The 25,023-nt window shown below is 52.1% G+C and overlaps 1 protein-coding gene across 2 annotated transcripts in view; it reads left to right on the forward strand.

Moving 5' to 3' along the window:
- OSBP2 (oxysterol binding protein 2) overlaps positions 1–25,023 on the forward strand; it is a 119,041-nt gene that overhangs the window by 55,664 nt on the left and 38,354 nt on the right. Inside the window, exon 1 of one of the 2 annotated variants that reach the window (XM_068989921.1) lies at positions 10,680–10,758. The exons of the other annotated variant lie outside the window; for it this stretch is intronic. Coding sequence (XP_068846022.1) covers positions 10,680–10,758 — 79 coding nt within the window. Of the gene's footprint in view, positions 1–10,679; positions 10,759–25,023 lie in introns of those variants that run through there. 2 annotated transcript variants of the gene reach the window in all.

Genomic DNA, 25,023 nt, shown 5'->3' on the forward strand with positions numbered 1-25,023 from the left:
ACCTTGGAGGTGAGCCAGGGGCTGGAGAAAAGGCGTATAGATTTGCAAACTGCTCTGGATTTAATATTGTCAGGACCCAGCGGCCCTTCAGATGTAGGGGCTCAGGGAGAGGGAGAGACCCCGGGAGCTGACCCTCAGGTCAGCTGAGAGAGAGAAAATTGTCTGGAGAGGGAAAGCTTGCATTGAGGGAGCGGAGGAGAAGTGCTGGGCTCAGCTGGGGGTCACTCGGGTGGCTGTGGAGGTCTGGAGTTTGGAGGGGAGGACTCTTCTGAAGGTCCAGATGGGGAAGCGTGAACAGGGAGATGGGACTTGGGGCCCTGGCCATGAACACCATCCCTCGGGCCCAGCACGGAGCAGGAAGCGGACAGGGCGAGGGCCGACTCCTGCCTGGGGGCGGGGGCAGAGGAGGCTGGAGGGCAACGGGTGTGTGGCAATGGGCCAGGAAGCAGGGGGTGGCTGGTGTGACCCGGGCCGGCCACAGGAAGGGCCCCAGGAGGGCCTCGGACTGGGCGTCAGGAGGGCTGCGCTCGGGGCGGCTCATCTGAGCAGCAGAGGGTCTGTCACGCCTTCCCTTCCCTGCATCTCTGTCGGCACCGCCGACCACACCCTCCCTCCCCCTCTGGCACCTCTCCCGACTGCTCTCCCAGAGCGAGCCTGGCGAGGGGAGCGCAGTGGCCTCTTCCCTGGTCGCTGTGGGCGGGGGTGGCGAGGCCTGCCGCCAGCCCGGATGACAGGTGCCTGAGCCCACTGCCCCCCACGCCGGGCTGCAGCCGTGTCCATTCTTTGCAGGGCCCACCGCCGTGGGCGGCCCTGCCGCTCCGCCTCATGGGGATTGTGCCACGGGTGCGGCAGATGCTCCAGCCCCTCTCTGGTTGCTGCCTGCCAGGTTGGTCCGTGTGCACTGGTGTGGTGGCTTTGCTGACGCGACTTCCGGGCCCTCCTGCTCCCGAACCTGCTCGCTCCTCCTGTCCCCGCTCTGTGCCTGACCTTCCGCCATGAGAGAGGCTCCCGTTTCAACATGAGCAGGAGCTGATTCTGCAGCACTCTTTCCAGCGATGACTGGCTGAGAGATTGCTTTAGGTTAGGAAACGCAAGACTGTAAAATATTTAAATGATTCCAGAATATATTGTCTTGGCCAAAAAGTTCGTTCAGGGTTTCCCCGTATGGCAAACCTGAATGAACTTTTTGGCTACTCATCTTGACAAAATTTAGGCATCCATCATTACCTCCCTACATCTCATGCCCTGCTAAAGAGATACCCACACCTATTTTTTTTCTTTTTTAGTAATGGTCCTTTCCCAGCTCTCCCCGTGCGTTTACAAAGCCATGTAAGTCCACAGGCACCCGTGCACACACACTTATACGCATATATGTGAGGTCATATCACGCATATTGACAAGCAGCTTGCTTTTTCCCTTACCAATATGTTTTGTAGATCTTTACATGTCAATACAAATAGGCGTATCTCACTTTTTTAAAAGATATTTTTGTGTATGTGGACCATTTTTGAAGTCTTTATTGAATTTGTTACAGTACTGTTTCTGTTTTTATGTTTTGGTTTTTTGGCTGTGAGGCACGTGCGATCTTAGCTTCCTAACCAAGAATCAAACCTGCACCCCTTGCTTTGGAAGGTGAAGTCTTAACCATCGGACCAGCAGGGAAGTATCAGGTGTATCTCATTTTTAAAATAACAGCATGGGAGGAGGAAATGGCAGCCCACTCCAGAATTCTTGCCTGGGAAATCCCATGGACAGAGGAGCCTGGCGGGCTACAGTCCACAGGGTCGCAAAGAGTCAGACACGACTGAGCGATTAAACAGCATCATCATCCTTGGTTTCAAACATCTTCCTAAGCTTTTTCTTCATGAAATTTCATAGTACACGTATGACTATATATGTGTATATGTATATATACACCTTTACATCATGTATGTCACAGTTATTGATGTAGGTGGTGGTTTTTGTTTTATTTTTGCTTTTATTGTCTTTAAAAATAAAAAACACTATAATTTCTAGCTAAAAAATAAAACAGTAACAGCATTGTTACATTGAACAGTTGTTGTTCAGTCACTAAGTCACGTCCAACCCTTTGCAACCCCACGAACTGCAGCATGCCAGGCTTCCCTGTCCTTCCCTAGCTCTCGGAGTTTGCTCAAATTCATGTCCGTTGAGTCAGTGATGCCATCCAACCATCTCACCCTGTCGTGTATCGTAATCTGTGCAGTCTTTCCCTCCTCTCAGACAGGCGTTTCCTTCATCTTTTACTATCTCAGGGAGTCCCCTGGTGAGCCTGCTGCTTGTCCGTGCGTCTTTGTGTATTCGTGCCAACTTTCCAAAGCATAGATTCCTAGGAGTGGAATCGCTAGGTTGCAAGGGCATAGCCATGATAAATATCAATAGACACTATTAAATCATCAGTCCCCCCAAAATGCATAGACTTACATCTCCCAACAGTGTGAGTTGTCAACAAAATCTACCCCATCGTTCTTTTTACTCTTTGTTACTCTAATGGGCAAATGAAAAGGCATTTCCTTGCTCTGTTTTGCATTTCTATTACTACCAATGAGACTGAATTCACTTTTTTTCTGTTTATTGACCAATCATATGCATTTTGTGACTTGTATATTCATATTCATTGCCATTTTACTGTTTTGATGTGTGTGTGGTTTTTTTTTTGTTTTTTTGATGCTGATATGTGGTGTTTTTTTTTTTTTTTGATGCTGACTTGTTTTAAGTCATGGTTATTTCTCCTTTGTTGGTTATGTATTTTGCAAGTGTTTTCTCTTCCTTGCTTATCTGTTTATGGCGGCTGTGGTGCTATGGAATTTCTAAACGATCTATCAATCAGAGGCTTGTTTTTAATACTGGGGAAGAAAAGGAGCTTGGAGGTTTAAAACGTCGCATTCTCAACCCTTCTCTGGCCTGTGCTTGCTCTTCGACTCTGAACGCAACCCGCAACATCACTGAACTTCCATTTTGCTGCTGTCTATCCTTCCCGGCCTCCCCCGCCCTGCCCCCTGCCATGAGGGTCACCGGAGAAGCTGTCTCCCGGGCTTCACGGCCATTCTGAACTTCAGTTAAACCGGTGTGTTGATGGACGTTGACAGCCAGTCTTCTGATGCAGGCCTGTCTGTGTCAGTGGCTTTCAGGGTGCTAGGACCCTGCCTCTGACTTTTCCCCGGGGATGGTGGTGGTGTTCAGCACTCACTGTTTGTCTATCTAGATGTTCGGGGTCTTAGTCGTGGCCCGTGGGATCCTTTAGCTGCAGCATGCAGAATCTTAGCCGGGGCACGTGGGATTTAGTTCCCTGACCGGGGCTGGAACCCGAGCCCTCTGCCCTGGGGACACAGAGTCTTAGCCACTGGACCAGCAGGGGAGTATCTTGCCAGGTGTTTCTTGAGAGCCTGCCCCGCACCGGTGATGTCGCCTCATGACCCGGCAAAGGAAGTGTGTTCGTTTGCTCCGGCTGCCATAACCAGATACCACAGACCGGGGGCCTTAAAGCACAGAGATGAATTATTCTCACCGTTCAGGAAGCCAGAGTCCAAGGTCAAGGTGTCCCAGAGTCCAAGGTCAAGGTGTCGGCAGGGGCCGGCTTCATCCTCAGGCCTCTCTCCTTGGCATGTCGGTGGCTGCCTTCGCCTTGTCTCTTCACATGGTCACCCCTTGGTTTGTGTCCCAGTCTCTTCTTTTTATAAGGACACCGGTCATGTTGGATCAGGGTCCAGTATATGACCTTGTTGTACCTTAAATCACCTCCAAACAGACTCACATGCTGGGTGGGGTCTGGCAGATTTGAATTTCAACATGCGAACTTGGGGGCACAATTCAGCACAAAACAGGAAGACAGCCCCGTGTCTGGATGAGCATCAGGGAGCCAGGGCTCCCGCACTTGCTTTCAGTCACCCGGGGAGTGGGCTGCAGATCTCAACTCAGACCCGTGCGTCTGGCCCCTCCCCGCCGGCCCGCGCCTCCCCCGCCCCGGCCCACGCCTCCCAGGAGGAGCCTGACTGCCGTGAAGACTGTCTTGGCTCCTCTGCCCTGACGTCCTGCCTGCTGGTCACTGGCCTCTGTCCCCACCATCCTGCAGCCTCATAACTCACGCTCCCTTGAGCAGGGTAGCTGCGCCCAGCCCGCTCTTCTGCATCGCCTTTGTGCCTGCAAGAAAGGATTTCATATAAGAATTCACTTTTTTGACCGTATCTTGTTCAGCTTTTGTTCTTGTGGGAAAGATCACACAGTAAGATAAAGAGCATCTGGAATACAGGACACTCCCCGGTAACCTCACAGCCCCACAAAACTGTTCCTGACTTTCGCACGTGCCCTTCCCTTCGCCTCTCAGCACATACAGTCGTGTTTCACAGCTCCGGTATCACCTAAACAGGGCCCGTCACGCTCTGCCCTTCCCACTGCGCGTGATCACTGTCAGTTTCCCTGTCCTTATGACAGTGACTTTAATGGCTGCGTAATATTCCACTGAGTGGCAGTGCTCTAATGGTTTGAATCTTACTCCAGTTGTTGAGCATTTGCGTTTCCCATTTGGACTTTTATAGACAGCGATGTAATGAATGTCTTTGTACTGAAAGCTTTTTGCTTCTCTTGAATTGTTTCCCGAGGGAAGATTCCCAGGAGTCAGATTACTGAATTAAGGGCGACGGGATCATCACAGGCCTCGATGAGCTAGGATGTCTCTATGGAAGGAGCCTGCAGTGCTCTGTGCCACCAACGATGAGTGAGCACGCCAGCTTCTCTATACTCCCACTGGCGTTAGGTGCTAATTAAGTAAGTCTCTGACCATTTTAATATACTTAAAGGGGGACCTGCTTCAAGGTGGCTTTAATTTGTATTCCCTTAATAAGCCACAAAGAAGGAGGATCATTCTGCGATAGGTCTGTACTTGCAACCTTTTTTGTTGTCACTCTCTTTTCAAAAATATTTGTTTTTATTTGTTTATTTGGCTGTGCCAGGTCTTGGCTGTGGCTCGCAACATCTTTATTTGAGGAGTGGATTGCCATTTCCTTCTCCAGAGGATCTTCCCTACCCAGGGACTGAACCCGGGTCTCCCGCATTGTAGGCAGACGCTTTACCGTCTGAGCCACCAGGGAAGCCTTGTCACTTTCTTTTAAAAATATTTGTGTTTCTTTGTTTATTTGGCTGTGCCAGGTCTTGGCTGTGGCTCGCAGCATCTTTAGTTGAGGCATGCAGACTCTTAGCTGCAGCATGTGGGATCCAGTTCCCTGACCAGGGAGCGAACCTGGTCTCCCTGCATTGGGAGCATGGAGTCTTAGCCACTGGACGACCAGGGAAGTTCCTGTCATCACTATCTTTAAAAAAAAGAGAAAGAATTGGAGACTAGACAGATGGATATTTATTCCTTGGGAATCCCAGCTCTTCTTTGGTTGTCTTGAGGGATTTGTTGCTAAAAGTAGTACTTTGATTTTGAGAGAAAAGGCCTCTTGGTTAATAACGAACACAAGCGATGAAGTGGGGCCAGGTGGGCTGGTCATTCCGGGGAGCAGAAGGGGCTGAGAAGAGGCCATGTCCTCAGAGTGACCTGGTGGGACCTGATCCTAATTCTCCAGCCAGTCCTCAAGCCAGCCACCCCTTCCCGTAGCCCCTGCTTACCCCAGGGCAAAGCCCGGCGGACTCAGCTCCTTACCTCTTCAGCCGCCTCTCCAAGCAGAGGGCACTTGTGAGCAGAGTCAGGCCCAGGTACTGTCCCTGGTGGAATCGATCTCATTTCTACCTTCTTTCAAACTGACTTGAATGGTGCACTCTTCCCCCATTCCATTTTTCTGATCTAAAATAATCAACGATAAATTAAAAAAAAATTTCCCCCCTCGGAAGTTTATTTTAATTGCCTAGCAACACATTGTCATAAATTGCTCTCAAATTAATTCTCTGGCTTCAGTGTGGAATCCTTTATTAATGATGGTGGCAGTCAGCATCTATGCACGGCTATTGTTAGAACACTGCTGTTTTAAAGGGCTTCATTCTTAAGACATCCCCACAAGGAGTGTGTGTGCCAGACAGACCCTCAGAGAACTTGGTCCTCTGGACAACACAGAGAAGGTCAGTACTTCTCTTCTGCAGGCTGAGCCCCCGCACAGTGGTGAGCCCGGAAGCCCCGGAGGGGTCCGGCGGTCCCTGAACCCCACAGCGGTTGAAATTTGTGGCCCATTTGAGTCAGAGCTTGCCCCTGTGGGACCCCCAAACCTGTGCTCCCCTCTGCGAGGTCCAGTCAGGGTCCAGACAAGGGCAGAGGGGCAGGGCCTGCATGGTGGTGTGCGTTAGAAGTGCCCTGTGCTGGGTCGGGGAGCGGGGTCAGCAATGGGGTCAGCGGTGGGAGACTTGGCAAGGCCAGAGGGCGGTGTGGGTGGAGACTGAGCCACACAGGGCTCCTGAGGTGACGCAGTTGCTTTCATCCATGGACTCGTTGGTCAGCTGGTCGACGTGTTTACTCCCGGGCTCACTCATTTAGTGCACACGTGCCGTGTGCTGAGCCCCGCTGGAGGCCAAGTGGAGTGAGCAAAGACCAGGGTCTCTGTCCCCCGCAGTTCACAGTCTGGTGTGGGAGACGGACAAGCAAAAGGAACCCACAGCAGGGCACGCCAGGCCCCGGGAAGGAAAGAAGCCCCCGAGCATTCTGGGAGCCCAGACTTGAGAAAATTCCCTGTGATCATATTATTTTTAACATTTCCATGTATACATGGCTTTCACACTATCACAGCTATATTGCACAATTTGCCTTTTTCCTCTCAGCAGTGTGTGTTTCAGCGCAGTTTCTTATTTCTACAAAGTCATCACATACACACTTCTAAATGGTCCCAGGATATTCCATGAAGGTGGTGAAATAAGTGTTCACCTGCCGTTAGGCTCCTTGGCTGCAGAGCCTTGCGCTCCCTTCCCGTTGGTCACTCTGGGCGGGAGGGTGTGGGCGTGGTTATGGTTTTTATACAGCACGACCACATGCCCACCCCCGCAACGCCTCACACCAGCTTCCGGGCACCTGTTTCTCTGTTGCCTCCGGCACTGGGATGAACAACAGATCCACCCACTCACCGACACACTCGGATGCATGTGTACGGGTTTTAGTTGAGGGGGCGTGCGCGCCATATTATTGAGCAAGTTCAGGGAGCATGTCAGAACTAGACTCTGATGAGCACTGCTCTGGTAGCAAGTGGAAGCTGAGAGGCCTGCCTCTAGGGAGACTTGCAGCCACTGCCACCCAAGTGGGACGCGACAAGGTGATCGGTCACCGTCAAGGTGAGAGCAAACCAAAGACGCTGAGGCCAGCAGATCAGCCGGTCTTGATGGGAGGTCGGAGAGAGCTTAGAGGGGAGGTCACAGCTGCCTCCAGGGTTGCCAGCACGGGATGTTTGGGGGTGAGTGGCCCTCAGGAAGGGCACGGAGTAAATGCCTTGGTCTTAGAAAGTCACATTTAGAGTGTCGGGGGCCATCCATGGAGCTGTTCAGGAGATGCCCTCAACGTGAGAATGCAGACAAGGGAGGGAGCAGGGCTGGGGTTCAGCCTCGCCCACGCAAGGTTAGGAGGCAAGCTTGGATGGGTGGCTGGCAGAATGGAAGGCATTAACCACCCGTCGTCATTTGCTTGGTCTCTTGGCCTTCTTGCTGTTGGGCCAACTAAGACTTTTCAGCTGATGTATTTCCTTCTTTAAAGAAGAAATTGATCTATTTGGCTGTGCTGGGTCTTGGTCAAGACATGTGGGATCTAGTTCCCTGGCCAGGGAAGGAACTTGGGGCCCCCTGCACTGTTAGCACACAATCTTAGCCACTGGACCACCAGGGAAATCCCTGTATTTCCTTCTTTGAGGACAAATTGGCACTCTTCTGAGCACTTGTGAAGCTAGGTCGCAGCTTGTTAAGTATTCCGCATGAACAGAATCTGACCATTGTTGATACAGTTTGTAATGTAAAAGAACTGCGTGTGTGCGTGCTCAGTCGTGCTCAACTCTTTGCTGCCTCCCAGACTAGCCCACCAGCCTCCTCTGTCCATGGGATTTCCCAGGCAAGAATACTGGAGTGGGTTGCCATTTCCTCCTCCAGGGGGATCTTCGCCACCCAGGGATTGAACCCACGTCTCCTGCGTTGGCAGGCAGGTTCTTTACCGCTGAGCCACTGGGGATCCCAAAAGAACTATATGTTAATAGAAAGAAGAAACAGTGACAGCCGGCGTTTGCTTCAGTAGGACGGCATGAGTTTCTTCTGTATTCACCTGTACTATTTTAGTTTCCTCCCCGGGGGGGCTCTGTCCACGGTCTTCCGTCGGCCAGGCGTGGCTTTAGGTGGGGATGGATGGGTCAGCAGCCCCAGTGTTCCCTGGCTGTGATGACAGCGCCAGGCCCACAGCCCCTCTGCCTCCCCTCTCTCAGCTCTGAGCCGGACGGCACAGCTCTGCATTCAGAAGATTCTTCCAGTTTTGAGTCCATGACTCTCGGAGTGTCTGGTTCAATATCCTGGGTTCACTGCACACACCCATCCTGCGAAAGCCTCCTGTATGTTCATGAGCGTGTCCCAGAGCATCCAGGACCCTGCTCCCGTCTCACCTCATCTTTCCTCGTGAGGCACCCGGGGTCCCAGGGAGCGGCAGTCTGCCTAAAGGACCCACAGAGCAGAGCTCAGCGTGTGGCCTCCGAGGCCAGCCCGAGCAGGCCGGCTCCGGGCACGCTGACCCTGTACGCCAGAGCCTTAGTTTCCCCATCTGTAAAGAAGGTGTTGAGGAACCCATCCTTGGGGGTTAAATGCAGAAACTCAGGGAATGCAGGCAAAGCTCACAGGCCAGCACCCAGCACCGGGTCCGCACTCCGTCCCTGGTGGCCATCCGCATCACGGTTATGCTCTTCGTTTTGTAAGCCCAGCACCAAGGCCCACAGTGGCTAAATGCCTTATCCCCCTGGACCAGTGAACCTGACATGATCACTAAGGATTCATTCTTCAGGTAGGAGACGTAGCAGTTGCTTCAAAGGCCCAGAAGGGAAGTGCTGACCCAGCACCATCTTCCCTGAGTCTATTACATGTTACAACAGGGACTGTTTGCAAACCTGTAAATTGGTGAGAATTGATTCAGCTTCAATAAATTGTATGGACGGAGCTCCCCTGAGGTGGTGGTGCTGAGGGGGGCTTGTTTGGGGAGGCCAGGACGCAACTCCAGGGCTTGATGGTGGGAGCGACAAGACGCGGGGTGGGGAGAGGCGGGGGTTGAGGCCAGTGAGTGGGGCTGGGCCCGGCTCCGACTGCTTTGTCATGACTATGTTCCCGCCGAGATGGCAGTGTGGCTGGAGCTGGGCGTGGGGACACGAGGGGCCTGCTCAGAGACTTGGAGCCCTCTGAGCGGGGAGAGTGATGGAGTCTGGAGTATATCGGAACAGGTGCTCTCGGGATGTTGAAGCTGGAGACGCACTGGGCGGCTCTGGAAGAGTCCAAAGGCAGGACGAGGGGGAGTTCGGCCCAGGTGGCAGCTGCGGTGGTGCTGCCATCCAAGGGCAAGGCTGTGGGGATGTGCCAACCACGGGGAGGTGGGTCTAAGGGACGGAAGAGTCAAGGATGACCCCACAGTGTCTGTCCGCGCGTGAGCAGCTAGAGGATGGTGCTGCCACTAGCTGAGGTGGGGACCTGGGAAGGGCGGGGGCACGGGTCCAGGGGCGCCATGGGAGCTCAGCTGAGGATAATTGGGTTTATGATGCCCAGTCAGACATCCCGCGGAGAGGTCCTGCAGGCAGCTGGACAGGAGCGTTGTGTTCAGAGAGGTCTGACGCCCAGATGCCCACAGCTCTGCAGTGGCAGCGCCAAGGGAGGTGGGCTCCCTGGGGTCCCGCCTGGTGCCTTCCTCCTGGACAGTAGACAGGTGGCCGCAGGTGGTGGGGCACAGGTGCCCCAGCCTCCCCAGCAAGTCTCCGAGAGTGTTAGTCAGCCACTCAGTCGTGTGGGACTCTGCAGACCCCACGGACTGTAGCCCGCCAGGCTTCTCTGTCCATGGGATTCTCTAGGCAAGAATACTAGAGTGGGTTGCCATTTCCTTCTCCAGAGGATCTTCCGACCCAGGGATCGAACCCGGGTCTCCTGAATTGCAAGTAGATTCTTTACTGTCTGAGCCACCAGCAAGTCGCAGAACTGACCCCGATTTCCCGGAATCACCACCACCGCCCCCCACCCCCCCGCCCTGGAGGTGGGGGTGGGGGTGGGGGTGGGGGTGGGGGTGGGAGGGGAAATCCCCATTTCCCTCGTGGCGCTTGTCTCTCAAGGGCATCTTTACTTTTGAAATAAAGCAACACTTAGCGGCTGCTGCAGGGGGCGGCACCTTCGCTCGGGTTTTCATATTAGAATATGACGTTTAAATGGGTCTCCGCTGCCCTGGGACGGCCGCACGGGCGAGCAGGCGGCGTGCCGACCGAGACCGCGCTCCCGTAGGGGGGCGCGCTGCTCGCGCTGCGCCCGGCCCCCGCGGCGCCGACGGGGTTAACGGGCTCAGCGGGCTCGTGCACCGGGCGGCGGGCGGCCGGCGGGCGGCGGTGGTGCATTGTGGTCACGCGGCGCCGGGACCCGCGAGTGCCCGCCGCCTCCGCCGGGCGGCCCGCCGAGCTGCGCGCGCGTTCCTGCGAGCCCCCCAGGGCGCGGCGCCATGTAGCGCCCGGCCGCTTGGAGGCCGCCCCGCCGCGGGGATGAAGGGACGCGGCTGCTGGGAGGCGGCCTCCGTGCGCTCCTTCTGCAGCTCCGGCTGCCTGAATAAATTTAAGAAGGGTTAGTGCTGCCCAGCTTCCACCCGGAGGCCCGGCTCCCCGCGCACGCCCGCCGAAGCGCCCGGCTTGCTGCATGACCAGTCCCCGGCGAGCCTCCGATGTCACTCCCTCGCGGCGTGGGGAGCGCGGGGAGACTCGGGGAACCCCTGTCCCGGTTCCCTGCTGGCGTGAGCTCCGAACTCGCTTTCCTCACTGGGTATTTTGGAGAGGGGGCTGCGGCTAGAGATGTGTCCGTGATTAACCTCTGCAAAAAGGAACTGAAATACAGTCCAGAGCTTTCTGGAAAGAAGTGGGGAAGTGGCGGCCTTGTTCAGTCCACCCACTTAGCTCTCCTGCTCCAGAGTCTGCTTGGGGGGCCCCCGCGTGCTGTGGCGCCTGGGCAGAATTCCTACTCTGCCTGGAAGGGCTTCTTGGCTTCCGAGGGCCGCCTTCATGTTGGCCCTGCTCAGTGCATGACCCCCTCCCTCCACGTTTGCCCTCTGAGCAAGCTGCTACAGACCAGGAGAGTCACTGTAAGTGGCCGCCTGGGTTTGAGCGAGCCCTGAGGATGCTGTTACGCAGGCACGGCGGTCCTGAATGACAGTGCAGGCATAGTGGCCTGAGAGCCCTTTGTCAGCAGTGGGGGTAAAAATTTAGTTGTCTTAAGGCTAAAGCCTTGCAAACTTCTTAAGTTCCTTAGTGCAATTTCTGATGCTCGAAGCCTTCATTCTTGGAGATTTTGCATGAGTGAAACTTGCTGTGTTTTCCTTAATGAATGTTTCCTTGCTGTTTATGTTATCATTTGAAACTGGGGGAAAATTGGTTTTTTTTTTTTTTTTTTTTTGACCAGGTAGACCTGAAAGACACAGAGGGAGTTAATTTCACTTAATACCAATTTATTAGAAACTGGCTCCTTTTAGGAATTAACACCCTCTGATCTGTAATAAACCTTGTAATTAACTTCACCTGCTTGACTGATCACACTCATGGCTCCGAAGGCCCAGGCCCTGCATCGACCTCATTCCAGGAGTCAGTTCCCAAGCTTCATTCCTGGAGCCACATTTGATCTTGCATGCTCACCTGAAAACACCATCTGAAGTCTTAGGATGTTTGTAATTGTATGCATTTTAAATTTACTTCATGGGGAACTAATAACCACAACTCCATCTTGAGAATCTTTTAAAGAAACTTGCAAGTGACTTTTGTCCGAAATATTGCCTTCTCTGGTTTCAGAAGATTGGTCTTAATTTCTAGTTTTTATTCTGGATGTAGTATCTTTTCTAAAGCAGCTTTGTTCTTCATGTGAAGTTTAAATGATGTTCCTATTATCAATTTGGATGGATTTATTCTGAGGGTGAATTTTAGAGCCTGGAAAAAAAAAAACGGTAAAGTTCATATCAGTTAAGTGTTAAAATTGTTTTTCATCTACTGGCCTGGCTGATGATTTTCTAGGTTGCCGTTCTCCAGAATATTCACTGCTAACGGTGCCCTGGGCCTGGTGTGTACTTGCTTTTTGCTTGGTTGCAGGAGGGACGCTCACCTTTGTCTGGAAGCTCAGGTGGCCAGGGCAGCTGTGCTTGGAGAGTGGTGCCAGGGTGGCCTCTTGTTGGCAGAGCCCCGTAGGCCAGGCGTGCCTTCCTACCCCTCATGGATCCACTCTGCACGGTGGGTCCGGGAACGAGGAACTCAGGACGTGGTGTGTCTGACACGGTGCTTGGAGCAGGGCTGGCCTTGCTGAGCAGAGGAGGCCCCAGCGCCCACACGGCGCCAGGATGGCCTCAGTGTCAGAGGCCCCATGGGCAGCCTTCAGAGTGTCTCCCTTGGGCACCCTGTGTCAAGTGGGCCTAGGAAGGCCAGAACGGAGGAGTTTTCAGGAGAAACTGGAGATCTCTCAGTTTTTAAAGGTTGGCCAAAAAAACATTTTGAAAACACTCTTCAAGGTCAAACAGTATGTCTGCGGGCAGGATAATGCCTGATGAACCTTGCTGGCCAAAGAGAGAGGCGCACGAGGCAGAGCTGGGGGCTGTGGAAGGCCTGGATAGCTGTCAGCTCCATGGGGAGGAGGGTGCGAGCTTCCTGGCCCTTCACCCCCTGGGCATGCCAGACACAGGCAGGGGCCCTCGTCCCCAGCTTGCAGACGTGGTGAGACTGGTCTCACATCTCCTTTCAGACTCGAGAGGTCGCTCCAGACAAATTTCCCCTTAGAAATTTGTCCCAGTGAAAACAAGGTCCCAGTGAAATTGCCCAGCTTTGTGCAGGCTGGACGGGGCCTGGGCTTGCCGCCTGCCCCGGGGGACTGGGCCTTGAGTTCCAGGCAGTGACTGATTCAGTGGCAGGACAGCATCTGGGCTCAAGGAGGCTCTTCACAGAGGCTGGGGCTCTAGGGTCCCTACAGGGTAGGCTGGGGGGGCCAGAGGTCCTGGGTTACCGTCCTGACTCTGCTGCTGGGCTCTGTGACCACAGGCCAATGTCTGCTCCTCAGTGGGCTTCAGTTGCCCCCAACCCTGTCAGCGAGGGCAGGAGTGGGTTGACAAGGACCTGGGCACAGAAGGAAGAGCCCAGAAGTCCGTTGACAGGAGGCAGTTCATCAGTGGGCACTGGTGTGTTCAAACCCCACCACTTGCCTGACCTTCAACTAGCTTCTGAGCCTTTTTCTTTTTTTAAGATTATTACTATTATTTTTTAATTTTCAGCGTGCTGGGTCTTTGCTGCACGGACTTTCTCTGGTTGTGGTGTGTGCTCTCAGCAGTTGTGGCCTGCTGGCTTAGTTGCACTGAGGCATATGGGATCCTATTTCCCTTCAGTTTCAGTTCAGTTGCTCAGCCGTGTCCGACTCTTTGTGAGTCCCTAATCAGGGACCCAGCCTGTGTCCCCTGCATCGGAAGGCAAATTCTTAACCCTTGGACCACCACGGAAGTCCCCTGAGCCATTTTGATTTTTAATTTCCTTGTCTAAAGGATGGCTTTAAGTCGGATGGCACCAACTTACCTGACAAGGTGGCCGGGAGGTTGAAATGAGATAATCCATGTCTATACCTACTAATCAGTCTGTCTGTCTGTTTATTTGCGTCTCTCTTTCTCTGTGCTTCAAACTGAGACAGGTGCCTCAAATGCGGAAATGCCCTTTCAGGGTCATTGGTAACCTCCGAATTCAGCCCTAGGCGGCTGAAAGAGGCACTCCTTTGCCTCTGTGTGTGCGCACAGGCGTCTGTAGGATTTCTGCATGTTTTCTGGTCAGAACGCAAAGCCGTGACAGTGCAGAATATAGAGACTCCTCACCCTGGCAAGGCAGACTTTCCAGGGCTCAGGACCAGGTGGCCTTGGGCGGCCCTGCGCGTGGCACTGCTGAGGGGGCCACTTTCTCATCTGGTGCCTCCAAGGGCCCCCTGGGTGCCCACCAGCCAGCCTCCACCTTCTGATTGGCCGCACTTTTTGCGGCGGGTTGAACTGAGCTCGGCACTTTTTGCAGAGAGTTGAACTGAGCTCGGCAAAGACTGGGTGATGTGTCAGAGAAGCAAGAGGGGACGGGGCTCGGTGCCAGGAACTACAGACCGAGCATCCGCTGGACTCCCGGGGAGCCTGGCCTGAGCAGAGCCTCAGTGAGAGGGGCCAGGGGTCCGATTTCTGGGGCAGAACCTGCCGATTATAGAACGTGGTGACTTGGGGGAATTCCTTCTTGAAAGAGGCTGAACGCCAGGAGAAGTCTCAAAATGTGTGCATGTTTCGGAGTCAGAGCGAAGAGCAGTGAATGGTAGGAGAAAACAGAAGAGCCTGTCTCTTCCGTTTAGCAAAATATCTGGTCAGTCTTGCACACTGTGTGAGAACGTGGCCCAGCGGCTTTGTGGGCCCCGCGGTGTCCACAGCCAGGTGACTGGAGCTGAACCCCCAGGGGCTGGGCGTGCCGGCCCAGCCAGCGTCCTTCTCCCCCTGCACACCCGGGTCCCTGCTGGGAAGGGACAGGTGACGGGGAACAGCTCTGGCTGGCCAAACTCGGGGCACAGGAGGTACCCGGATGCTGTGGAGAGGAGGTCTGAGCGTGTTCACACAGCCTGAGGGCAAAGTGGTCCTTGGGCGCCGAGGGGCAGAGAGGTGGGCAGCGCACCGGCATGGAGGGCCCTCTGTGGGCAGGTAGCCAAGGGGTGGTCTACGTGCAGGCTTGTCCCAGGTGCGGGAACAGCCTGCAGGTGGCACTGTGTTTGGGGGGCAGGCTGGCAGGGTGCTAAGGGCAAGGGGAGGGGAGGAGAGGAAGGGTGGGGAAAGGTGTGCCAGGTCCTGAGGGCTCTGGAGGGAAGAGGGTCACGGTCTCTGCCTCAGGGGCAGCAGAGAACTGGACCCGGTCAGGCACTTGGGCCATCCCCTTGGGTAGCAGGCTGACAGAGAGGAGGGGACTGGCAGCGTGAGGTGACAAGACCATGACAGGTCCTGGGCTGCCCCAGCCGCGGTTCTGTTCTCATCGGTGACCTCACAGAAATGGGAGTGACGCACTCTTTCCAGGGAGCTGGTTCATTTCGCGTTCACAGCTGGACATGCAGGGCTGCAGTGACCCACTCGGTGCCCATCTCTAGGAAAAGGCACCCCTTGCTCAAGATTCCTTGCTCCCACGTGTCCTGAGACTGTTGTCATATTCTGACTTCTTGTCATATTCTGGTTTGTCAGAGCAATAATCTTTTTTCTAATTTGCTGGATGCGTGTTATAATAGAAACAAGTTCCCAGCGTCTGGCGAATGGCGCCTCCTGCAGCTGTGCAGTGCGCAACCTGCTCAACCGTGCGCAGCAGCTCTGTTCATATAAATGTGGACCAGGAGCAACGTCTGGCTGGTCCAGAGGATGACACAGTGCCCTCTGTCACCTCCAGGCAAAGAGAGAGTGGATGGACTCCCCAGGTGCCAAGCCAGGTGACCCCGCATGAGGACTGGAGGAGGTCGAAGTGGGAGCCAGGCTTGGAGTGGTCCTGGGAAGCTGGGTGGCGAGGGGCCTCCAAGCCACTGTGGAGAGAGGGGCAGCCTGAGACTGGCTGCGTGCGGTCAGGCCTGAGCCCCAGGCCCCTTCTACCCGGGGCTGAGAGGTCAGCTCTGGGTTCATCTTCCCCTGACCTCATCCGGGGCGTCCTACAGCTCCTAGCACCCACCCCTGAGGATAGGAGTCAGTCCCCCGACACCCCGACACCCAGCCTTCCTGTGAAACACCAGTGAGCTCAGACCGGCCGGCAGCAGCATCTGATTGAATAGATGAGCAATATGAATAAAGATGAAGTTACGGGCCTCGGGCTGGCAAAGATAAATTTCCTTTTATGTCCCATTTCCCTCTGACGTGGGTGCTATTACGCCTGACGCACATCTTCAGGAATAGTAGCTGCTCAGGCTGGGCAGGGTGGCGAGGCTGGAGACGGACCTGCCCCCACCCCCGGCAGCTCTCCGCGTGCCGGCCTGGCATGCCCCGAGTCCTTGTGGTCCTTATGGGAGCTGGTCAAAAGACACATGTTTTTCTGGAGAGGCTAGAAATGACAGCCGGCCAAGCCCCCGGGTACCTCCCTCCGCCTGGGATGTTTTTACATTAGAAGCAGTGCAGTTGCAGTTTGTACGGGATGGGGCCCCGGGGGCTTGACTCTTACCAGCTCATTAACCATTTGGCAACCGCTCTACCTGACTGATGACATCCCCGCCCCAGCCCTGTCCCCAACACACTCACACACACACACACACACACACACACACTCACACACACACACACACACGCACGTACACACACACACGCTCTGTTCACGGTCAGACTCTGAGATTCATCTGGGCCAGTCCTCTGCACCCTGTACGTTCAGCATTTTTAACGGCTATTTGAGCTTCCCTGCTGGCTCAGCTGGTAAACAATCTGCCTGCAATGCGGGAGACCTGGGTTCGATCCCTGGGTTGGGAAGATCCCCTGGAGAAGGGAACGGCTACCCACTCCAGTATTCTGGCCTGGAGAATTCTATGGATTTTATAGTCCATGGGGTCGCAAAGAGTCGGACACAACTGAGCGACTTTCACTCCCTCACTAAGGGTAATTTACCATGAAGGCAGCAATATCAGATGTTCGAGATCATGGTTTCTCCACGTCTTCCTTACCCCTCATGCCACTGTTTTTTCTTCTCTGTGAACATCCTGTTTACATCACTGAGACACAGAAACGTCACCACCGTCACATGGCTGTACATCATAAGCAGTGTCTTATATTATCACAGGCCTAATGTGCATCCGCTGAATGGCTGCGGAATGCCTTTTTCTTCTGTTAGACGTTGCCCTCCTTCCCCGATCGTCTCCAGAGCCAGACTGCCGCCTGAGCGTCTTTGCAGCAGGAGAGATTTTTCTCGGCTGTTTCGTCCTGGGACACACTCCCAAGAGCGCAGTCGCCGAGTCAAGGGGTGTGACTGCTGCCGTCTGGCACCCCATCGCCCTTGGCCAGAGGGTTCTGGTCCGTGACGCTCTCGGGGCTGTGTGTGAAGGTCTGCTTCTCCTTCTCCTGCGTTCGTTGTTTTCTGCGAGTGTGTTTAGACCAGGCGTAAAATTGTGCTGTCAGGCTTTTAACTTGCAACTGACTAAACAAAGGAAGATGAATTTCACCCCCCCCCCCAAGTTTTGTTATTATTTGTGTTTACCCCATGTGGCTCCTCAGCCAAATCTTCTCCTGCCCTTGTGTAGACACCCAAAGGGAAGCGTCAAAAATCTTGTTGGTTTATGTTGGACAAACCAGACAGGACTTCTGGAGATCCCGGCACTACTCGACTTTGTTCAGCGGGTGGGATTCAGAGGAGTGGCCCCTGGACCTAGTCGTCCTCTAGCAGGCTCTGCTGTGTAACCTATGGAGCCCCTTGTTCAAAAAGCATTAGGGTTCAAGACAGAGACAGCTAAGCATTAAACAGAGGGAGGGAGCCTTCTGGTTGGGGGCCTTGGTGTGACTGCACAGGTCACATGCCTGTGACAGCCACCCTGCCGCATGCTGTGGAGTCACGTGGCTGGAAGTGGACAGAGTTTGGAAGTGGCTTGCTTGACTGGGCCGAAGCCACCTGATTTCCCAAGGGTCTCTTCAGACACAGATCCAGGCACGGGTGGACTTCTGACGTGGGGCCACTTGTGGCCGCCTGCAGCCCCTGCTCCTGAGCAACACTAGCCACGCAGCTCCCTACCACCCCCGTCCCCATCTCCTCAGCCCTGGAGATAGTTGTCCTTTCCTCTGTGGCCATTTCTGTGCCCACTTTCACCTCAGCCTGACCCCCGGCGGCTCTTTCTGGTGGAGAGCTGGCCCTTGGCTCGTCTTCGCCTGCTTTGGCCGCTCACCATCCGGGATGTTTTAACATGCCCCATGCTGTTTCTCCAGCTGGAGCTTTCACTTTTCCCTCACCCACTTCTCCCTCCCCTCCCCTCCTGAGCCTTCTCCTTGCCAGCCTGGGGCTAGGAGGAGCTGCTACTTACATAGTGAGAAGTTGGTGATCCCAGTGGCTGCGGATAACTATGGGTCATCAGGGAGGCCGGTCGCACTTGCTGTTAATCAGAGATGCCGGTCTCTCCCCCAGATCTCAGTCCCCAGGCTCCCTTCTAAACAGCGGTGGTCCCTCGGCAGGTGTTAACTCTGCAGGGGACTCGGGGCCTCCATAGAAGGAGGGCGATGACCCTGTGCGTCATCTGGGAAGTGGCATTCCTCAGGGGATGGGACCTAGGCTGAATGCAGCAGCCGGAGCATCACTCCAGGAGTTTCTCCCCATGAACTGCATAGAGTTTGGAGCTTTCTTAAATGGCCTCTGGCTTGCTTTAGCTCTTACTCTCATGGGAAATGCAGCCTTATACTTGTGTGTGGGGGGTTTCTATATTTTTCAAAGATTGAATCAGGAAGGTGTCAGTGTGAGAGTTCTCACACTCGGCTGAGAAGTGTTCAGTTATCCACACAAAGGAAAACCATGTAGCCTCGGAATCCTTGACTGTCAGAGTGGAGTGGGATGATTGCCATTTGGTGGTTAAAATAATTTTTGACATTTTTTTCCCAGATTGCAAAGATAATTCAGTTCATTGTAGAAAATTTAGTAAAGCATTTAAAAGAAAATTAAAAGTGCCTATAATTCCATTGCACAGAAATAACCCCCAATAACAGCATTACTTCCTGATATGGACTTTCCTGATAGCTCAGTTGGTAAAGAATCTGTCTGCAATGCAGGAGACCCTGGTTCAATTCCTGGGTCAGGAAGATCCTCTGGAGAAGGGATAGGCTACCCACTCCAGTATTCTTGGGCTTGCCTTGTGGCTCAGCTGGTAAAGAATCCACCTGTAATGTGGGAGACCTGGGTTTGATCCTTGGGTTGGGAAGATACCCTGGAGAAGGGAAAGGCTACCCACTCCAGTATTCTGGCCTGGAGGACTCCATAGACTGTATAGTCCATGGGGTCACAAAGAGTCGGACACGACTGAGCCACTTTCACTTTCACAACAGCATTGCTATGAACAAAGCTAGTGGAGGGGATGGAATTCCAGCTGAGCTATTTCAAATCCTAAAGGAAGATCATGGCATCTGGTCCCATCACTTCATGGGAAATAGATGGGGAAACAGTGGAAACAGTGGCTGACTTTATTTTTTGGGGCTCCAAAATCACTTCAGGTGGTGACTGCAGCCATGAAATTAAAAGATGCTTACTCCTTTGAAAGAAAGTTATGACCAACCTAGATAGCATATTGAAAAGCAGAGATATTACTTTGCCAACAAAGGTCCGTCTAGTCAAGGCTATGGTTTTTCCTGTGGTCATGTATGGATGTGAGAGTTGGACTGTGAAGAAAGCTGAGCACCAAAGAATTGATGCTTTTGAACTGTGGTGTTGGAGAAGACTCTTGAGAGTCCCTTGGCCTGCAGGGAGATCCAACCAGTCCATTCTAAAGGAGATCAGCCCTGGGATTTCTTTGGAAGGAATGATGCTAAAGCTAAAACTCCAGTTGCTGGGAGGAATTGAGGGCAGGAGGAAAAGGAGACGACAGAGGATGAGATGGTTGAATGGCATCACCAACTCGATGGACGTGAGTTTGAGTGAACTCCAGGAGTTGGTGATGGACAGGGAGGCCTGGCGTGCTGCGATTCAAGGGGTCACAAAGAGTTGGACACGACTGAGCGACTGAACTAAACTGAACTGAAAGGATGTTGCTGTTAAGGTGCTGCACTCAATATGTCAGCAAATTTGGAAAATTCAGCAGTGGCCACAGGACTGGAAAAGGTCAGTTTTCATTCTAGTCTCAAAGAATTAGCAATGCCAGAGAATGTTCAAACTACTGTACAGTTGTGCTCATTTCACATCCTAGCAAGGTAATGCTCAAAATCTTCAAGCCAGGCTTCAGCAGTACCTGAACCAAGAACTTCCCGATGTTCAAGCTGGGTTTAGAAAAGGCAGAGGAACCAGAGATCAAATTGCCAACACTCATTGGATCATAGAGAAAGCAAGAGGGTTCCAGAAACACATCTGCTTCATTGACTACACAAAAGCCTTTGTGTGGATCACAGAAAGCGATGGAAAATTCTTAGAGATGGAAATACTAGACTACCTTACCTATCTCCTGAGAAACCTGTATGCAGGTCAAGAAGCAACAATTAGAACCAGACATGGAGTCTGGAACAATGAACTGGTTCGAAATTGGGAAAGGAATACGTCAAGGCCGTATATTTTCACCCTGCTTATTTAACTTCTATATGAAGTATATCATGCGAAATGCTGGCCTAGATGAATCACAAGCTGGAATCAAGATTGCAGGGAGAAATATCAACAACCTCAAATATACACATGACACCACTCTAATGGCAGAAAGCGAAGAGGAGCTAAAGAGCCTCTTGATGAAGGTGAAAGAGGAGCGTGAAAAAGCTGGCTTAAACATTAAAAAAACTAAGTTCAATGTTCAAAAAACTAAGGTCATGGCATCTGGTCCATCATTTCATGGCAAACAGAAGGGGATAAAGTGGAAACAGTCCAGATTTTATTTTCTTGGGCTCCAAAATCACTGCAGATGGTAACTGCAGCCATGAAATTAAAACGCCTGCTCCATGGAAGGAAAGCTATGACAAGCCTAGATAGTGTGTTAAAAAGCAGAGACATCACTTTGCCTACAAAAGTCCACGTAGTCAAAGCTATGGCTTTCCCAGAAGTCATGTGTGGCTGTGAGAGTTGGACCATAATGGAGGCTGAGCACCAAAGAATTGCTGCTTTTGCACTGTGGTGCTGGAAAAGACACTTGGGAGTCCCTTGGACTGCAAGGAGATCAAGTCAGTCAATCCTAAAGGAAATCAACCCTGAATATTCATTGGAAGGACTGTAGCTGAAGCTGAAGTTCCAATATGTTGGCCACCTGATGCAGAGAGCCCACTGATTGGAGAAGATACTGATGCTGGGAAAGATTGAAGGCAAAAGGAGAAGAGGGCAGCAGAGGATGAGATGGTTGGAAGGCATCACTGACTCAAAGGACACGAGTTGAACCAACTCTGGGAGATAGGGAAGGACAGGGAAGCCTGGCATGCTACAGTCCATGGAGTGGCAAAGAGTCGGACACGACTCAATTACTGAACAACAGCAGCCTTAGTAAATATTCAAACCCAGAGCTAATCTTGCCACACACCCACGCCAGCATTCAATAGCATTTTGAAACCTGCTGGGGCTTCTCAGGTGGCGCTAGTGGTAAAGAATCCACCTGCCAGTGCAGGAGATATAAGAGACTCAGGTTCGATCCCTGGGTTGGAGAGGTTCCCTGGAGGAGGAAATGGCTATCCACTCCAGTATTCCTGCCTGGAGAATCCCATGGACAGAGGAGCCTGGCGGGCTACAGTTCCTGGGGTCGCATAGAATCGGACACAACTGAGCACCCACACACGTACACACAACCTGCTGAGAGCTAGGAACGGCATCTCATTCTTTAAAAAAAAGTTAAAATGTATTTATCTATTCTTTCTCTTGGCCATGCCATGTGGCATGCAAGATACGGGATCTTAGTTCCCCAACCAGGAAGTGAACGTGTGCCCCCTGTTTGGGAACTCAGTCTTAGCCACTGGACCACCCGGCAAGTCCTCAGCTTAATGTTTTTGAGGTTCACCCATGCTATCACACGATCGTAAGTTCGTTTTCTCATTGCTTAGTACTTATTTCACTGTATGGATGTAGCGCAGTTGATCCAGTCTCCCGTTGATGGCCACTTGACCTCTCTTCAGTTTTGGGGCTGTCACAGACAAAGCTGCTATGGACATTTCCATGCGAGCCTTTTTGCTGACATTTGCTTTCATTTCTCTTGGATAAATACCCAGGAGGGGAAATGCTGACTCCATCACAGTTCATTTACACTACTTCTGTTGATGGACATGGGATATGTTTCTGATGCTTAGCAAAATGAACATTGCTGCTGACAACATTATTGTACACATCTCCAGGCACATGTGTACAGAAGTTTGTCAAGAGTATACCTACGAGGGCCATTTCTGGTTGTGTAATATGTGAATGATGAGCTTTGAAAAATAACGCCATGTCATTTCCCAAAGTGGTTATATTGGGTTGGCCCCAAAATTCATTTGGGTTTTTCCGTAGCATCTTTTTCGGCCAGCCTGGGATTATTTGTACCCTCCACGGGCAGTAGGTGAACTCCCTTCATCGCCCTCTACAACACTTGCTGTTGTAGCAGAGTTGGTTCTCCTTTTTGGCAGTTACAAATAATAGCCTTGAACTGCCATGAACATTTCACCGGTCAGCCTTTTATTTTCCCCCTTCATGTGCCAGTATCACCCTGCCTTAAGTACTTTATAATAAAGTAGTTCAAACCCCCAGCTTATCTCAGGGTGTGTGCCGTTGAGTTCTTCCCATTTTACATATAAGAAAGCTGAAACTGGAGAGGTGGCATCCCGGGCCATATTGGAGTGACCAGTAGAGCCCAGCTCCTAACATCTGGAGCTCGTTGCCATGCCTCGGTGGCACCAAGCTGTCCAGTTGAGACGGTCCCTAGAACAGCCTTGTGGAACCGAAGCACTCAGTGCGGCCCTCGGCTGTGGCACAAGGAGTCTGGAAGGTGAGACGTGCCTCCCTTCCAGCGTGGGCGCCAGTGGCAGGGTTCCCCGGGGAATGCGATCATGTAACGGGTAAGAATCAGGCCTGACTCATGCCTATAGAGTAATGGGGAAACACAGCAAAACATGAGGAGATAAAAACGCACAAGCCCACAGACATGCAAACGCTCTGATGTACATTAAGTATGAGTTTGTTGCAGATCTTTTGAAAGCTTGTTTAATATTTGTGTCTTTCTTTACTTACTCGGCTGCTCTGGGTCTTAGCTGTGGCACACGGGATGTTCAGTCTTGGCGTGCAGAATCTTTCTTTACCTTTTAGTTGGGGCGTGTGCGATCTAATTCCCTGACCAGGGGTCGAACATGGGCACCTTGCATTGGGAGTGCAGAGTCTTAGCCACTGGACCACCGGGGAAGTCCCTGCCCATCTCTTATAATGTCGCAGAAATTTCCTTTGCAGTCCTAGTTTGCTGAGATATTTTATAATGAATGGATGTTGAATTTGGTCAAATACTTTTCTGGCAGTCTGTAAAAATGATGAGTTATATTGGCTTCTTATGTCTTGGCCCTTCCCACCACCCCCAGATTCTTCTGGTTTGGAAGGTCTGGGATAGGGCCTGAAGATTTGCATTTCTAACAGTTCTCAGATGTCTCTGTGTATGTGTGTGTGTTCAGTTCAGTTCAGTTCAGTCGCTCAGTGGTGTCCGACTCTTTGCGACCCCATGAACCGCAGCACACCAGGCCTCCCTGTCCATCGCCAACTCCCAGAGTTCACTCAGACTCATGTCCATCAAGTCCGTGATGCCATCCAGCCATCTCATCCTCTGTCGTCCCCTTCTCCTCCTGCCCCCAATCCTTCCCAGCATCAGAGTCTTTTCCAATGAGTCAACTCTTCACATGAGGTGGCCAAAGTACTGGAGTTTCAGCTTTAGCATCATTCCCTCCAAAGAAATTCCAGGGCTGGTCTCCTTCAGAATGGACTGGTTGGATCTCCTTGCAGTCCAAGGGACTCTCAAGAGTCTTCTCCAACACCACACTTCAAAAGCATCAATTCTTCGGCGCTCAGCCTTCTTCACAGTCCAACTCTCACATCCATACATGACCACAGGAAAAACCATAGCCTTGACTAGACGGACCTTAGTCTGCAAAGTAATGATTGTCTCTGCTTTTGAATATACTATCTAGGTTGGTCATAACTTTTCTTCCAAGGAGTAAGCGTCTTTTAATTTCATGGCTGCAGTCACCATCTGCAGTGATTTTGGAGCCCCCAAAAATAAAGTCTGACACTGTTTCCACTGTTTCCCCATCTATTTCCCATGAAGTGATGGGACCGGATGCCATGATCTTCGTTTTCTGAATGTTGAGCTTTAAGCCAACTTTTTCACTCTCCTCTTTCACTTTCATCAAGAGGCTTTTTAGTTCCTCCTCACTTTCTGCCATAAGGGTGGTGTCATCTGTTCAGTCATGTCCAACTCTTTGTGACCCCATGCACTGCAGCACACCAGACTCCTCTGTCCTTCACTGTCACCCAGAGTTTGCTTAAAACTCATGTCCATTGAGTCGGTGATGCTGTCTGCCCATCTCTTCCTCTGCCACCCTCTTCCCTTTTGCCCTCAATCTTTCCTAGCATCAGGATCTTTTCCAATGAATCGGCTCTTCACATGAGGTGGCCATAGTATTGAAGTTTCAGCTTGAGCAGCCAACCTTCCAATGAATATTCAGGGTTGATTTCCTTTAGGGTTGACATTTTATTCCTTAAAAGTTGTCAAATAAGTATTCCACTGCATGGATATACCACTTTTATCCGTTCGTCAGTTGATGGACATTTGGGTTGTCTCCCGTTGGGGCCACTAGGAATCTGCTGTGCTGTGAGCATTCGTGTGTAAGTTTTCATGTGGACAAAGTTTTCATTTTTCTTGGGTGGATACCCAGGATGGGATTGCTGGGTTATTACTGCCGAACTGTCTTCCAGAGCAGCTGTGTCCTATTTTTTCATGTGTTTATTGACCATCTGTATATCCTCTTTGGAGGAATGTCTATTCAAATTCCATTGTTAATTGGGTTGTCTTTCGTTGATGGATATTTACATACTGAACTAACCTTGCTTTTCTGGGACAAACTTCACTTAATCAAGATGTATTACCCTACTTATGTCTTGCTGGATTATGTTTGTGTATCTTTCTGAGGATTTTTGTTTCTGTGCGTGAAGGATGCTATTGGGCTGTAGCTGTCGTTGTCTGTTCTTTGTGTGT

The sequence above is a fragment of the Capricornis sumatraensis genome, chromosome 17 (genome assembly GCF_032405125.1).
Source record: "Capricornis sumatraensis isolate serow.1 chromosome 17, serow.2, whole genome shotgun sequence".
NCBI classification, from domain to species: Eukaryota; Metazoa; Chordata; class Mammalia; order Artiodactyla; family Bovidae; genus Capricornis; species Capricornis sumatraensis.